Raw genomic sequence first — 16768 nt, 5'->3', positions numbered from 1 at the left:
CGGGAAGGCGCCCGGGCGCATGCGCGGTGCGGGTCGGGCGCAGGCGCGGTTCGCTCTTCCTGGGGCCCGGCGGCGGCAGGCGCGCGGCGGGCTGGCGGTCACCGTCCCCCGCGGCAGGTATCGGCGCTGAGGGGACGGGACGGGGCGGCCGGGCGGTCCTTTCCTCGGGAGACCGGGGCACCGCGATCGGCCCCGGGAGGGTGGGGGGGCTCGCCTCGCCTGGGGAAGGGCCTGGCCCCGGGCCCGGGCCCGGGCCCGGGCCCGGGCACGGGCCTGGGCCTGGGCCGGCGGGAGGCTGAGGCGGGCGGGGCCGGCCTGAGGGGAGGAGGCGCCGTGCCTGGGGCTCTCCGCTTGCCGTGACAGCCGCCCCGCTGCCGCCTGCAGATGTTCCCCCCGGGCAGCGGTTATCGGGCTCTGCGGAAGACCAGCCTGGCCGCGGCTGTCGCTTAATAGAGGAGAGCGTTAGTCCGCGGGCAGGGGCCAGGCCGGCAGCGGCCGCGCCGTCCTGCCCGGAGAGGTTCGAGCAGCTGCTGCTGAGGGTTGTGAAACGCTCTTCCTAGGGCTTGGGGGGGTGGTGGGGGGGTGGGAGGTGGGGCCTGGAATCCCGTGGTGCTGCCCGTTTGTGTTTTTTTCCTAGGCGTTTTCTATTAGTTCATTCGTATTTATAAACGCAGGTAGTGTATGTGAGAAACGCTTAATTGAAACAGGCTAAATATATATTGACGTGAATTATTCATAGCTGGTGCGTGTGGCTACCTGATATCCAGTTGTTTCGCTGGAGAGATGTAAAAACTCCTGGAATTAAGTTACTCTCTTCCAAGGTTGGCTGTCCTTGAAGCATCAGCTTCGTGTGTGCTGCCTTCGTAGCTCCGTGGATCGACGGGCAACTGTTTGGTACCAGGCAGGGTCGATTGTGTCGGCTGTAACGTTCAGTTACTGTAAGAGTTTGGGATATGCCTTGGTTCCCTGGGAGTGTTCTAGAACTCCTTCAATTGGAAGCGAACTGTCAGACAGACTTTCAGTTTCTGTTTGAAACCTTGTGTGCAGGGGTGATCCTGTACCGCTTCTCCCTCTTTATTTTTTTCTCTCCTCCTTATTGGAAGACAGCCAGATTTGGGGAAGTTGTTCTTTAAGCTGGAATACATCTTCTGAATCAGCTAGAGGGGGGAAAATATCTGGCAGAATAAGTTTAGGTCATAAATTATTGCATGATTAAAAACAATTGTATTAGCTTTCTCAAATTTTAGAGCTGTAAATATCCTTTAAGCTATTTTTATCAAGTGTTGGGCCTGCTGTTCTCATGACACACTCCTCTTTGGCCTTGATTTTAGAATCTTTACACAGGTAAGCTCTGAATGGTAGCAGCTGTTTTTAATGATGCAGATATCTTCTGTATGTTGCACTGGTAAAGGTGTACTGATACTGCTTTGATATTTAATTTCTTAATTTATAGATTGTGTTTATTCTCAAAATCAATATCGAAGATGCATCTCCAACACTCACTAAAGAAACCAGCTTTTGAAGGAGGCTTTCTAGAGTGCCCCAGTGTGTGGGGAAGAACTGGTCTTTAACGAAATAAACTGCTTGTCTTACACAAGCGTCCTCTTTTCCTGTAAAACAAAAGCACTATAGTGCTCTGTGTAGTCACATCGTGTTCGTGTGACTTTTAAATAGCATGAACTGTTCATTTTTATGAACAGTTACCATATAAAGTTGCAAAATTATGAACAGTTTACCTTAAAGGAAAGAAATTGTATTTTTATGATTGCCAGCTGATGTATACAATGGAGAATAGAAATAGTTACTTTTAAAAAACAGTTATTAGAAAACTTGCGGAGTAAACTGTGTGGACCTTTTAACACTACACCAAAGTTACTTGCCTTGGTGAACTCCTAGGAGAACATGAACTGTTATCTCACGTGTTGGCGCTGCTGAAGATAGGGTATAGATTTTTTTTTTTCTCCTTTCTGTCAAGAATTTTTCCTCCACTATATTACTGATGGCTTATCGACATATTTGTTAAAGTGAAAGCAAGTGGTCTCTTTGTTCTCTTTTCAGGCTTTCAGTATGTCCTGGTTTCAGCCAGGATAGAGTTAATTGTCTTCCTAGTAGCTGGTATAGTGTTCTGTTTTGGGTTCAGTATGAGAAGAATGTTGATAACACACTGATGTTTTCAGTTGTTGCTAAGGAATGTTTAGACTTAAGTCAAGGATTTTTCAGCTTCTGATGCCCAGCCAGCAAGAAGGCTGGAGGGGCACAAGGAGTTGGGAGGGGACACGGCCAGGACAGCTGACCCCAACTGGCCAAAGGGGTATTCCATACCATGGGATGTCATGCCCAGTATATAAACTGGGGGGGGGCGGGGAGGGAGCGGCCTGGGGCAGATCGCTGCTGGGGGACTAACTGGGCATCAGTTGGTGGGTGGTGAGCAATTGCATTGTGCATCATTTGTACATTTCAATTCTTTTATTATTATTATTGTAATTTTATTAGTGTTACTATTGTCATTATTAGTTTCTTTTTTTCTGTTCTACTAAACTGTTCTTCTCTCACCCCACGAGTTTTACTTTTTTTCCCCCCAATTCTCTCCCCCATTCCACTGGGTGTGGGGGGGAGGTGAGTGAGCAGCTGCATGGTTCTTAGTTGCTGGCTGGGGTTAAACCAGGACACAGTGGGAAAGAATTCTGGAGATAGAGTGGGGTGTGGGGACTTTTTTTTAAATGCAAAACTTACTTGCCATCTTCTCTGAAGGGAAGCAAAGGGAAACAGGAGTGGCAGTTGCTACAGTGCATTTGAGGATGATGGTCTCGCCCTGTTCTTCATCAAGATAGATTCACAGCTAAGAGCTATTGTATTCTGCCTGGGTATTGTATTGCCTAGAACCTGTTAGTCATTAGGATGTAGCTTGAGGGTAGGGAAGGTTCAGCTGAGTGCCTTAGCCTATGCTTCAGGAGGTGAAGGCCCAGATCAATTGTGGTCAGCTGCTCTTTGGCAGAGCAGCATGCAGCCAAGTTAGGCTGGACTGGCCTTTGTGGAGGAGGGTAGGGCTGGGCAGCAGCATTTGGCAGGAAGATCAAAATGAAAAGTGGGAGGAAGATGGAGTCTGTCCTGAGGGGCAGGAGGAAGCACCTGACACCTGAGTTGTGTGTGGGAGCCCTTGACTGCTTGTAAGGGGCTAGCCTAAACTTTTTTTGTGGCCTTCTGATGCTGGTTGTTTTCTATAGACATCATTAATATGGACTGAGTCTAGTGCTGATAGTAATTCTTTTCTTTGCAAAGTTATCGCTTAAGCCAGTTCAGCTAGGCGCTGAGGGTACGTTTTAACATATGCTGGTCTTGCAAAGAAGTTACTGATTTGTACTAAGTAGGAAAATTGAATAAATTTGACTGTAATTATTTGTTTGGCATAAACATCCGCTAGACTCATACAGGAGAACGGTATTGGTTCACTGTTATACCTTGATAGCTACTTGCGATAGTTTTTTAGAAAAACCACAATGGTTTGTATGTGCAGATGTTAAAATTTATGACTGCTATTAACATTTTTTTAAATTGTGAATTAAGCTCAACAGTGAAGCAGATCTAATTGATGGAGGTCTGTGGTGGAATACACGGATGCCTGAAGTACTTGGGAGACTCTTAGCTAATAATTCATGCCCAAGTTCTACTTGAATGTTCACTGCATGAATACTGAATCTTTTTTATTTCCACAGGATCTAGTACTACAAAACAGCAGTAACCTCAGCCATGGAGAACGCAGATAATACAGAGGAGGAGAAGCCGACTGTAAGCAATGACAGCACAGACAATGCCGCTGAAACGACAACAGAAGAACAGCAGATGGACTTCAGTACAGAAATTATGAGTGTAACTGAGATGGAACAATCACCTGATAGTACCCCTGACTTGAACGAAGAGAACACACAGGAGAGTGAAATTCCAAATATTGAAAGTTTGCAGACAACAGATATTGAGGCTTGCTTCCCTCCAGATTTTGACAAGTTCTGGAAAGTAGTAGAGGACAATCCCCAGGATTTCACAGGATGGGTATATCTACTACAGTATGTAGAGCAGGAGGTTAGTACATGCCCCCTTTTTCCCTAGCCTTCCAGAAATAAAGAAAACCAAAACAAGCCATGGGTATTCCAGTGACAAATCTAGAACTGTACATCAGGCTTTCATAGATGCTGTTTTAAGACAATTGCCCTTGCCAGTGTCATCAGTAGAGGTCACAAAATGAAAAATCGTTTTTAAGGAAATGTTAAAACATTTATTGTTTTTAAAATAACGTGAATTTTTTTTTTAAGGAAAGGATTCATTGCTTTTGTTGTGTATTTCTTGCAGAACCACTTACCAGCTGCCAGGAAAGCATTTGACAGGTTTTTCACACACTATCCATATTGCTATGGATATTGGAAAAAGTATGCAGACCTTGAAAAGCGGCATGACAACGTTAAACAATCTGATGAGGTATGTAGGTAGCTGGGCGCGGCTATTGCCATTGGTCCTGTTAGCCAAATAATGACTAACCTACTGCAAGTCATTTGGCTGCCAGTACCTGCCATGTATGGTCAGGTTTGTAGGGATTTTGTTTGCACTTGTCACATCTGTGGCATTTGTAGCTAATGTTTTTTCTCTTTGTTGGCAGGTGCGTTAAACCTCTACAGTTTGTCAAGCTTTGCAGTGCAAGCCTCTGTATTACACTGCAGCTTAACAAGTAGGGCAGGGCTTTTCTGTCACTTACATTTATTACTCATTTTCAAAACAATATAGTTGGTTTGCTGGTCACAATTGCTACATCTTATTGCATTTTTGGTCAGACGCTGTCAATGATGCTCTAATGGGTCTGTGCCCTATGGTCTGTACCCCAAAGCCTGCCCACACAACCTGGTCAGAATGCAGGGACCGCTGCGCTTTGAAGATCAAGACTCTGCACGTGGAGATCAGAACATTGCCATGTTCTATCCAACCTCCACCCAAATGGTAATGGTAGATTATTTAAACAAAATTCCAGTAATTAGTATTTCTAAGGTTCACCGGATAACACAGTGTTGCCTCTCTATTAGGACACCATTAAGTATTTGAAGTACAGTTCATGTTCTCTTCATAGGTTTATCGCAGAGGGCTGCAGGCAATTCCTCTTAGTGTTGATCTTTGGATACATTATATAAACTTCTTAAAGGAGACCTTGGACCCTACTGATCCTGAAACTAACAGTACTATTCGAGGGTAAGTTGAAAGCAGTCTTAAGTAATACAAGAGACCCACACATACAATTACATAGCAGTGTAATCAGATTAAGATGTTTAAGCTAAGGGGCAAGCTAATAACAACCTGTAGTTATTTTAAGGACTTTTAAGAGATGATGGAGCCAAATTCCCTAAGAAGGGGTAGGCAATACGGTGTGGTACAAGGGTCAAAAGTTGTGACTTCGGAGGTTGCTAGAGACTGTGTATTTTCCTAATATCTTGCATTCCTGCAAGTGGATTTTTCTGTTGTCTTTATTTGTTCTGTTGTGGTAGTGCTGGAGGAAAAAAAAAAGTGAGTGCGAACTTTCTGAATTTCTAGAGGTCTTGCTACAGATATCTAGAGAATACTTTGCAGAATTTAAATAATGAATATAACTGTGGTTGCAAGTAAATGAGGATGCTCATAATCTTTAAATAAGAGCGCAAACTTTTCTTCCTTGTTCTGTCACCACATCTAGAAACAACTGTAAAATGATATCATTTTTCAGAGCCTATGAACATGCAGTCTTAGCTGCTGGGACAGATTTCCGTTCTGACAGACTATGGGAAATGTATATAAACTGGGAAAATGAACAGGGAAACCTAAGGGAAGTTACATCCATCTATGACCGTATCCTTGGAATTCCAACGCAGCTCTACAGTCATCACTTCCAGAGGTAAAGAGAAAACAAAGGTTTAGTTAATGCTATGAATTTCTTAAGCACACGCTAACCTAATTCTGTAAATGTGAAAATGTTCACTCAACAAGAACTTGAAATAGTTACTTAGTTTTATATACTTATCTACTTATTTATGTACCCATAGAGTTTGACTGGTTGTTTTAAAGTACTAATACATGTTTTAGAAATTTGGCTTTAGATAAATGCACAAATTCTGTGGAATAAAAGAAGGCCTTGGAATTGTGAGGAAGAAGAGAGGATGTCTTTGAAAAATCAGATTGAGCAGTTTCAAAATTTAATTCCTCACGCAACGCTCACATGTGGTGAAAGACTAATTTAATTGACTAAAGAGAAATACTTGGTTAAGTTTTAGATAGTAGAATTCTGCATTAATACGGAGAGGTTAAGAGGGAACCAGAAACCTTGGTTAAGTTATGCACCAGTCTTCCTCATAATTTCTACAGATCTTTTGGGTTTGGAAATAAAGTATCTTCCTCCAAAATCGACCTTGTCCTTTGGCATCAATTATGCATGGCAAGTGGTCTGTCTTCACCACCAAAGTTCATTGTCCTTTCCTTTCTCTTTGAAATGTGAAGCGTTTGAAGTCTGATAGATAGTAGAAGTTGCGCTTTGTGTGTATGTTGTTGGAAGTTGCATTTTCAGTGTTGCTCTAGGTTGATAAAGTAATGCAGAACCTCACTAGGATTTATTACTGTGCTCTGGTTAGGCAGAGTTTTGCAACATGAAACATCAAATTTGTGTTGACCTGTTTCTAATTATTCTTAGGTTTAAAGAACATATACAGAACAACTTGCCTCGGGACCTTCTGACTACAGAGCAGTTTGTTCAGCTGCGCAGAGAGCTGGCATCTGTGAATGGCCATAGCGGGGAGGATGCACAACCTGGAGACGACCTGCCCTCTGGTACTGAGGACATAACTGACCCTGCCAAGGTACATATGCAGAGGATGTTTGTCGACATTTCTTGCTTTACTCTGTGGCTGACAGATTAATTTATTTGCAGACAATTAGTACAGCTGTAGCTGAGGTGTTTCAGTAGTTCTCTCGCAGATCATTGCTCTGTGGCTCATGTGATAACTGCTTTTGCCTACAGGACATACCTTTCCAGTGTTTTCATAGGTATGAAAGAAATGGAGTTAAAAAATTGGAGAAGTGATGTAAAAAACGTTAGGGATAAATATTAATTATTCCAGATTAACAGATTAGGAACTGTGGTCCAAGAAAGCTCTTCATCAGCAACAGTCGGTGCAGGTTCATAGCCTTCAAAGGCTATGAAAACTTGGAACTGTCCAGAGGAATTGCTGACTGTGAAAATGTATACATACTGAAACCAAGTTTGACTTGGATCCAAAATCATCTTTAATCATCTTTAGCATAAGAGCAAAGCTTCAGATAGAAAACCAATTCAGTTGGGTTGTGCTAAGGGACAAGGCACCATCAGGGCAATATTCTGTCCCTTCTACTATTCAGGGTAACATTTAATGCATCTCTGATACTTCTAACTTATGCATGTTATTGTCGTCATAAAATGTATTTACAAAGGTGATACGGTATCTACCTGTGTTACATTTTTAAAAATTATGTTTTAGCTAATCACTGAGATAGAAAACATGAGGCACAGAATCATTGAGATTCATCAAGAAATGTTTAACCACAATGAACATGAAGTCAGTAAGAGGTGGACGTTTGAAGAAGCGGTAAGTTTGTTTTTTCTATGTAAGGCAGCATGCGCAAGCGTTTTGAACATAAAACTGGGAGCTAGGAATGTTGAGTAACAGTTAGGCCTTACAACTTAAGCTGTTGCAGGGCTTTGAACAAATATCCAGTTTCACTTCTCTGCTCTTTTTCTTGTGAAAAGGCAACTTGTGAGGTCACCTTTGTCATCTGACGAGTTAAAAAATCTTTAATTATTTTGTTATTTAATAGTATTTGGAGAGGCAAGATGGTGTATTGTTTACTAAGCAGACTTTAAATACAGAAGCATGAAATGCTATGTAAGTTACTACTGCCTTATGCATCTGGGGCATTGCAAAATAAGGGGATGAAGGTAATTCTGATTGAAAAGGTAAGCCTATCCTAAAAGGAGAATGAAATCTGTATGTTTTTGTATTTTAATGTTACGCTCCTACACCTGCAATCAGTTAACTTTCACTTTCCAAAAGTAGCCATCATAACATGCAGCTCCTATGTATAACATATTCAAAGTAATTAATTAAACTAATCGTTTGATCACTGCAAGTATAGAACTTTTTGAAAAACAACCTGACTTTTTAATTCTCGGTCTTTTTTTTTTTTTATTTTTTCCTTCCTGGCAAATAGCATATTGCATAACATGGTTCTTGTTTTAAACTTACTTTCTTTTTTAAAAGTACATTGAAGATCTGTCCCGGCTGTTTGATACAGAGACTCCTTAATGGGTTAAGTGATGTCAGAACTGTTATGTTGCTTATTGCACTTTGTTGGACCAGGCCAGATACCTTATAAGCTGGAGGAACTCCAGGACATGGTACCTAGCCAGTCCTAGCGCCATAGACTCGAACATAGTCAAACTCGGATGGGTTACCCTTTCTGTTACACAGCAGCCTGCAGGGCTGATAGCAGTCCTACGTGCCGCAGGGTTGCTTTCATACAGGTTACCTGTAGTAGAAGGAAGCAGAGCGTGCAGAGTGTGTCCCTAGAGTAGGCAAGGCTGAAGTACGCTGATGTAGTGTGGAAAATGGTTATGTGGGGATAGGTCTTCCGGAAACTAAGCTACAAATTGTTGAAACTTGGGAGAATGCTAAAACTGTGGACACGCTAGAGAAAATGTGTAAGAAAGAGGGTGTCCTTTCTTGCTACTGCCCAGAATCAGTACTTTTTCTACGAAGAGAAAAATATCTGCTCTGTAGATACCAATGTGTTGGATCTCTGAGGTGTTTGAAATACAAGGTTAAATGTATCTTTATAACAGACAGAAATGAGGTAGATGGGCAACAGATGTCACATAAGTGATGGAGACTGCTTAGACCTGCTTTACTGTTATTTTAGCAGGAGCAATGTACCTGTGAATTTGTCAAAATGGAAAAAGAGTATTGGGTTCCACAGTAGAGTTCAGTGAGGAGCATGAAGGGGGTAATTGGCTTTAAATTTAACCTGGCCTTGAAGAATTGAATGTTACTGCTTAATTATTGTAAGTTCTTTATCCGTTTGTATGTATCTGAGATGGAGTGGCAGTACAGGAGAGATAATCAGGTAAAATAAAAGATTTGTAGAGAAAAAGCAAAAGATCTCTGGAAGGATACCTTGCTATGTTTAGTTCAGACAATGTTTAAATTTTCTGTGCTGAACTCTGTCCCACCCAGCTCCTCTTGTAGTCATCAATAAAAATGCAATCTTGCTAGCTCTTGGAATAATCAGCTTAATGTAAATATTGAATGTGAAGTTCAATTCAATGTTCTGTCTTGTCATGATTCTCAACCAAATTTTGAATTTAATTTGTAGGATATGGGTTAGTACAACAGTAATTTCTTTAGAGTTGTATGTATGTGGGCAGTATTCATTGTTGTTTACAATGTCATTGTTACATTGTGGCCGCAGCTTTGCAAGGGATTAACTGCACTGAGTTCTTTCTCAGCTTCTGTAAACACTTGCACTCTTTTAAAAAGCTTTCTCAAAAAACAAGTTACTAGCCTAGAATGTAATTGTCAGCAAAATCTCTTGAGATCGGTACTTGGGTAACCCCAGCAGACTTCTTTGAATAGCTAATGACGTATCATTCTGAAGTCCTGTTTATTTAAATGGTATTGCTTGAAAGGTGTGTGGCTGTTTGGTTTGTGGGTTTGTTGGGGGTTTTTTTTTGGTTTTTTTTGGTTTGGTTTTTTTATGCCACTTGGTGGTATGCTTATTAGTCGTAAGTTGCCATACTGTGACTCTTGCAGATTAAGAGGCCTTACTTTCATGTAAAACCTCTGGAGAAAATTCAGCTGAAAAACTGGAAAGAGTACTTAGAATTTGAGATAGAAAATGGCACTCATGAGCGAGTTGTGGTCCTCTTTGAAAGATGTGTTATTTCATGTGCCCTCTATGAGGACTTCTGGATTAAGGTAAGGGAAGTGGTTTACCACCTATCTCCTACCGATTGCATACATTGATCTAGTGACTAACCTTTTGTACTCTTGTGGAATGTTGTTCATATATAACTATATCTGTTGCATTAGGAGATGGTCTGCTTGCAACCAGATTTGACTGCTGCATATGCCAACTTCGTTGCCTCTCTACGTCCTTCCTTACAGAAACTAGTCTAGTGGTTCAATAAAGGTGCTGAATGGGTTTAAACAAAAGAATTTTATCGTTCTGTCATGTTTTTAAAGACAAATACAAGCTTTAAATTCTTCAATCTCTGCTCTGTTTTCAACTATAGTATGCCAAATACATGGAGAATCATAGTATTGAAGGAGTGAGGCATGTCTACAGCAGGGCTTGCACGATACATCTTCCTAAGAAACCAATGGTTCACATGCTGTGGGCTGCCTTTGAGGAGCAGCAGGGTAAGAGCAACATTAGTTTTTGCTGGGAGGGATTCTGGTTTTGAGAGGCTGTTGGATGTCTCATCTTAAAGCATCTTCACTGGTATTTTAGGCAACATCGATGAAGCAAGACGAATCTTGAAGACATTCGAAGAGTGTATTTTAGGGCTAGCAATGATTCGCTTGCGAAGAGTAAGTCTAGAACGCAGACATGGAAACATGGAAGAAGCTGAACATCTGCTTGAAGATGCTGTTAGGAATGCCAAATCAATTAGTGAATCGTCATTTTACGCCATCAAATTAGCTCGACACCTCTTCAAAGTACAGAAAAATCTTCCAAAGGCAAGAAAAGTGCTGTCAGAAGCCATAGAAATTGACAAAGTATGTGTTCCCTCTTTGCTGTATTTAAAAAAAAAAACAAAACCAAACAAAAAAACCTGGTATTTTTCTCTCTTTCTGAACCTTTTTTTTTTTTTTTCTTTTTTTAAAATATGGCAACAATGATGACAGGAATTGTAACTGTATGTAATGTTTCATTACTACATGGAGACACCAGTCCCTCTAAACTGATGTTGCCATATGTGCAGCTTGCAAATCTGGAAGTTTGCATTTTTTTTTTAAATCAGAATCACAATGTGCTTCATACCTTCATTTTTCCTTTTTAGAATCTTACATATTATAGGCATGTTCACATCTCAAGGCGAACAAAATTGATTGCGTAGGTAGTACTTGTAGACTTTTTGGTATAACCACAGAACTATTTGGCACTCCAAATACTATTAGCTCACTGCTAGCGAAGCGTGACATCTGGTTTTGTAGTGTTAGATCACTTCTAATATTTGTGAAACAAGCCAGGTCAAAGATGACCAATGTAAAGAGAAAATCTTTTTATTGACTATTCTAGCATATACTTATGATTTAAACGTTCTGGTATCCATCTGGTAGCTATACATTCGACATTAAACGCCTAACATGACAGATGTACAACTTCTAATATGTCTTTTGCACAGGAAAATACAAAACTGTATCTCAACTTACTTGAAATGGAGTACAGTGGTGATCTCAAGCAAAATGAAGAAAACATCTTGAGCTGTTTTGATAAGGCTGTCAATGGCGCATTGTCTATAAAAATGAGGATTACGTTTTCTCAGCGAAAAGTGGAATTTCTTGAAGATTTTGGTTCTGATGTAAACAAGTAAGATGTAATCCGTGCAATGGCCAAATTAGGGTCACCACAAGAGTGCTGGTAGAAGCACTAGGGAAGGGGTAGGGTTAGTGGCATCCATTGAGTTTTTTTCTTTTGTGCCATCAGTTCTCTGTTGAGGGATGGCTGCTTTTCTAAACCAGCTTCCTGTTTTTAAATAGGAATATAATTTCAGAAAATTATCCTTTTTTTTCTGAAATAGCTGACATCTCATGGAGCAAAACTATGCTGCCCATAACTTCTTACTGTCGTTTTCTCTTGGTAAATTTTATAAAAGAGGATGTTCCTCAAAGAGAATGTGAAGTTTTTTGTGACACAGGTATAATCTGGTACTCGGTACCCTGTGAGCTGCTGCTCAAATCTGCGTTGATTTGTTTTTTCTATGTTTAAAGTGTTAACAATGCTGTACACTTATGTGGGAGGATCAGATACTAGAAGTGCAACTTTTTAATTAAATACTAGATATACTTTTTTTCTCTTAATTTTCTATTGTAAAACAAGCCCTAGTTTTCATTTACATTTGCAGCTAATTAACTTTGAAGGACTAACCATGAGTTAGTTTTTCTGCTTTGTATGTTTTTTAACAATAGCTGTCCTTAGTTTCTGCTGACTCTGGCCATCCTAACTTGAGTGGCAGCCAAGCTTTGCAAGTTTGGGATCCTAGATAGAGCAAACAAAATGAGGTTTTCAGTTCCCAAATAATACTAGAGCATAGAATAAGTACAAGAAATGGTTTTCACCAAGAGCAATATTGACAGAAGAAGCAGTTTTCATGTGATACTTTGTAAACTGTGGTATGCAACAGATGAAATGGTATTTAGCTATTTGTGGGAATTCTAGCTAGGACTCTTCTGTGCTGCATTAAATGTACTTGTTCTTCCCGTGTTGCCTGGGAGAAGGCTGTAGGTGCTACTTTGGAGTGGTTGTAATTTTGTGTAATACCTGTTGCCAGTATTTAAAGAAATGTTGATTCTGAAGTATCAGGGCTGCTATGGGTGGCATCAACAGGCAGCTGAGGGAATGCAATCACTGGAAGAAGCAGCTGTATCACAAATAAGTTTTAGAAAACTTCTTTATAAAGGAACTTTATAAAAGAACTGCCCAAAGTGTGATAGAAGTTGAGCAAGTTGGGAATTTCTGAGCTAACAGAAAATTCTTCACTATGCTTTGTGGAATCAAATTAAGTTTTTTGGCTTTCCCATGTTCATGGTAGATCACTGATTAATATTTGATTACGATTGAGGTTTTTTTAGAATGTTTTTGTATTCTTAGAGTTTCAAGTAGACATTGTGAAATGGTTGCTCATGTGTTTAAAATGTTTACATGAAAATGGTGAGCAAAGCTTTCTTTCATTTTGTCTCCTTCAGGCTTCTGGATGCCTATGATGAACATCAAGCACTTCTAAAGGAGCAGGATTCTTTAAAAAGGAGAGCAGAGAATGGGTAAGAAGTCTGTTCACCTGAGGGTATAAACTAACTTGGTAGATGATGCAGTATGGGGTAGCTGGAACATGTACTACATTGCACTGTACACTACACTACACAAAGCACTTTTTGGAAATGCTTTAAAATTAGTTCAGAGAACAATCTCAGTCTGTGGGGTTTTTTTTTCTTCATGAATATATATACATATATTTTTCAGCTTTAAACCTACTGCTTGCAAGAACAAAATCACTGTTTTTTAATCACTTAAAGTACAAACTAAATTGGGTTATACCGTTGGTTAAAATATTTGAAAACAGATTTATTGGAAAATAACATTTTGAATTACGTATCACAGGAAAACTAAACAGTACTGGTACTCTTAAGCAGAAACGTGCTTTTGCTGTCTCAGTTTGAGCACCAGAACAATTTAAAAACCAGACTATCATTCTGAAGCACAATATACTACTGTCTTTTTCTAAATCAAATTGTTACTCTGTTTGGACAGGGCACCAAGTTTCAAAATACTACTTAACCTTATCCATGATAACATTTCTCATGCAAAGACACGCTCAGAATTTAATCCAAGATACCATTTATAAGCATATATTAACTTCACAGATCAGAGGAGCCAGATGAAAAGAAAATGCTCACAGATGATCCAACTTTGGCATCAGCACAGATGATGGATGGAGACATGCAAGTCAATCAGGCAGCGTATAACTACAATGCCTGGTACCAGGTAGGTGTATGCTTGGTTACTTCTTTCAACACGCGCGTTCTGAACATATGCACGTTATGGTTTTCCCAGTGACGTTTATCTATGGCCCATGTCAGTTGGCAAGGAAGGCTTGGAGTAAAAATTTAGCTCCTGTTTTTGTTGATTCCTCTTTGGCCTGTTACACAAGTGTAAAATATTTCTCTCTAGTGTGGAGCAAGATGAGCAGTTTTGTGGCTAGACATTTATGTGAAGGGGTGTGTGACAGCAGTTAAGGCCATTGTGGGCAAAGGGCAATAGACCTGTAATGTGCTGAAATGTTTTGCCCAGGAGGGTCGCCTTGCGCTGCCAATTTACTGCGCGTTTTGACAGTTCCTTTCTCCAACTTGTAGCTCCTTTAACGTTTCATTATGGGTCTGCTGCACTGGTATATAGTGCATGCAAACCAGCCTGTACAACAGCTTGTCTTGGGGGCTGTTCCTGCGTGGCATTTCATGTTGTCCCCTACAGGGGCTTAAAGAGTGAATCAGTAATATCATACCTTGGTTTCCTCCTCCTGCTTGTGGCAGCAGCAACCTCCAGCACAGGCTCTGCTTGCTTCTAGACTGACTGTCCGTTTTTGTGCTCTGACTTGTCCACGGAGCAGGCTGTAAAATCAGAGCTTCAACACCTGCCTTACTGTGTGAGATTAATACTGGTAAGGGTGGGTGCTGCCGCTGCCCCCTCAGCTGAGGCGAGAGTGCTGTGCTGCAGGCGTGGAATGCTGCTTATTCTCAGTTGTGAGTTGCAGAGGGTCCAACTGAAACTTTTGCTGAAGCAGTTTAATCAATACTGTGGTTTAGACTGCAAGGAGCCTAGCAAGCCCCTGAAAACAGTGTTTGCAGATGGGACACAAACCAGTCCTTGTGTACCTGTGGTTTAGAAGTGCCCGCATCAAGGCCAAGCGTTCTTTCCAAAGTCAGGCAGTGAAAGGTGTCTCACCCAGCATGGGGAAACTGCTCAGCACTAGGCCAGGAAAAACGCCCCAAGTTTTCAGGCACAGAACCGTGTGAACAGCAGACTTGGAGTGTCGAGAAGATCTCAGCCCTGTGGTTGACATGGTAAACTCCATCACTGTCTGCCTCCTGTGCATTTCACAGTCTGCTTGAGAGTAGCAGACAGAAATGCTTTCTGAGGGAATGGAGATGTTTGTTTGTGCTACCCTGAGAATGTTACACGGCTGAATACCTACCTAGGCTCAGCTGGGATAGTTGGGGTACAGCTGGTTGCAGCAAGACCATGGGGACTGCCTCAGTGATGGTTTCTGCTAGCTGCAAACCCATGGCTTCAAAGGGAGTGGTGGGGCACTTGAGCTGTCTGTTCAGGCTCTGCTATCTTGTGGGGTGTGCTGTGAGAGCAGCTAGAACGCAGACAGTTTGAGCTTCCTTTACCATCTGCTCCCTCCCTTTTTCCTCCCTCTTATGAGCGTCTGTTGAAAGGGGAGTGACATGGAGCCACAGAGCAGGTACTAAAGAGGGACCTGAGGAGCAAGAGTGAACCTCTGAGCTGTCCTCTCTATCAGAAGACTTACCCCATGTGTGTTTATTAAGTGACTAAAAACACAACACACAACGGTACCAGGCTCTGCGCTGACCCTTGGTGTAGCTCTGACCCTGGACTGAACCACATGTCAGTGTTACCTCCCTAACAAAGCTGACTTCCCGGTGCTCTTCCAGGCGGTTGGGAGTTCCTGGGACTGGGCCCTGCAGAGGAACACCCTCGTATGTTCCACCCAGAGCGAGGCACGGGCTGCGTGCGGAGCCTCGGTAAAGGGGTACCGAGTACTGAACGTTGCGGGTGGGATGTGGGCACCTTGCCATGCTGGCCGCCACCAGAACTGCCCCAGTTACAGAAGGGCAGCCTTACCCGAGCCTTTTGGGAAGGACAGACAGCTCACTGTCAGGTATCCTCGTGGATCATGGGCAGTCTGACTTAATGCTGTTATCTGTTGTGTTTGTTCTTTCTAGTACAATTACCAGAACGCATGGAATTATGGACAGTATTACCATCCAACTTGATCAGAAGAGTGAGTGAAGTTCACTGTGCCACAGTTTCAACAAAGATGGAATTAAAAAAAAAAATATATATTTTTCTAAATTAGGGATGTGAAAGAACTGTTGTAATACCTGCTTTTTGGTCTTTTGCATGTGAAATGAGCTGATGTTCACAGGGTATGTGTGAAGCAAGATTTGTGTGCCGGTAACTGATAAATGGTATCTCTGTACAATTCTAGTTTACCATAAATGCATTTTTTTTTAATTCCCTGCACTAATTTATGGAGATATCTGAAGAATTTTTTTTTGGTCTCATAATGATGCCATAGATTTAATCAGTAAAGCTGTAGGGGTTTTGTTCTGGTTTCTTTTTCTCCCCAAAGCTGTTCTGCTGACCCGTGTTGGCTGCCATGGCTGCTGCAGGAACGGCGCAGGTCGGGAAGGCTGGCAGTTCAGGAGTAAGGCTGTCCTCTCCTGCTCTGCTCTCCAACCGGAACGTCACCACCTGCTCTACCATGAGATCTCTTCCATGCCCCAGCGAGCAAATCCCCGACTCCTTTGTTTATGTGGTTACGATCGAAACTCTTCAGATTACGATGGCAGCCTTTGCACGCTGCGACCTGTATTTTCTATTCTATGTGGGGGTCAAAAATTAAAATGCAGTGCAAAATGTTGCATTCTTTTCTAAAAAGCACAAACTGTGTTTGGGATGATTTTTGTATTTAGAGTTTTTCATGTACACAGTGTGAGCAAACTTTTTTCATTTTGATCAAAGTGATCATTCCCATTTTTGTAATAAAAGCAAGGAATTCAGTAGTTCTCTGAGCTTTCTTGGATTGCCTCGTTCAAGCCAGGAGTAAAAGCGGCAGAGTCTCGGTTCATCACCGGTTTTGTTCAAACTGCAGTGTCTGTGGTACAGGAACACCTCAGGAACGCGTGGGGTGCGGGCGGGTCTCCTC

General features: G+C 41.7%; 1 protein-coding gene and 1 non-coding gene across 6 annotated transcripts; both read left to right on the top strand.

Annotated features, from left to right (window-relative positions):
• The first annotated feature begins 21 nt into the window (after nt 1-21).
• On the top strand, nt 22-16480 carry PRPF39 (pre-mRNA processing factor 39). 5 transcript variants are annotated; one of them, XM_049828420.1, is made up of 15 exons: nt 22-117; nt 3714-4077; nt 4345-4470; nt 5111-5229; nt 5738-5905; nt 6695-6860; nt 7518-7625; nt 9846-10010; nt 10328-10454; nt 10546-10814; nt 11444-11628; nt 13005-13079; nt 13680-13800; nt 15783-15841; nt 16193-16480. In XM_049828420.1, exons 2-14 carry the CDS (start codon nt 3748-3750, stop codon nt 15831-15833), a joined length of 2010 nt encoding a protein of 669 aa, XP_049684377.1. In that variant the 5' UTR covers nt 22-117; nt 3714-3747; the 3' UTR covers nt 15834-15841; nt 16193-16480. The 5 variants fall into 5 exon arrangements, with proteins under 5 accessions (XP_049684377.1, XP_049684376.1, XP_049684380.1 ...); XM_049828419.1 differs by having other exon boundaries at nt 15783-16480; XM_049828423.1 differs by lacking the exons at nt 22-117; nt 3714-4077 and adding exons at nt 4649-4717; nt 4821-4983 and having other exon boundaries at nt 4362-4470; nt 15783-16480.
• LOC126050756 (small nucleolar RNA SNORD127) lies at nt 10926-11011 on the top strand. Its single transcript, XR_007509645.1, has one exon. It is a non-coding gene; the product is annotated as a small nucleolar RNA SNORD127 (small nucleolar RNA).
• Nucleotides 16481-16768: the final 288 nt, after the last annotated feature.

Source organism: Accipiter gentilis, chromosome 25, assembly GCF_929443795.1.
Source record: "Accipiter gentilis chromosome 25, bAccGen1.1, whole genome shotgun sequence".
Lineage (NCBI taxonomy): Eukaryota > Metazoa > Chordata > Aves > Accipitriformes > Accipitridae > Astur > Astur gentilis.
Note: the sequence above shows the minus strand (reverse complement) of the source record. Positions and strands in the feature narration are given on the sequence as shown.

What these genes read in the sequence shown, in the direction of transcription:
- PRPF39 (XM_049828420.1), top strand. Translation starts at nt 3,748, where the DNA reads ATGGAGAACGCAGATAATACAGAGGAGGAGAAGCCGACTGTAAGCAAT. An exon ending in TACAGTATGTAGAGCAGGAG is followed by an intron (nt 4,078 to 4,344) that starts GTTAGTACATGC and finishes TATTTCTTGCAG; the next exon opens with AACCACTTACCAGCTGCCAG. An exon ending in ATGAGGACTTCTGGATTAAG is followed by an intron (nt 10,011 to 10,327) that starts GTAAGGGAAGTG and finishes TTTCAACTATAG; the next exon opens with TATGCCAAATACATGGAGAA.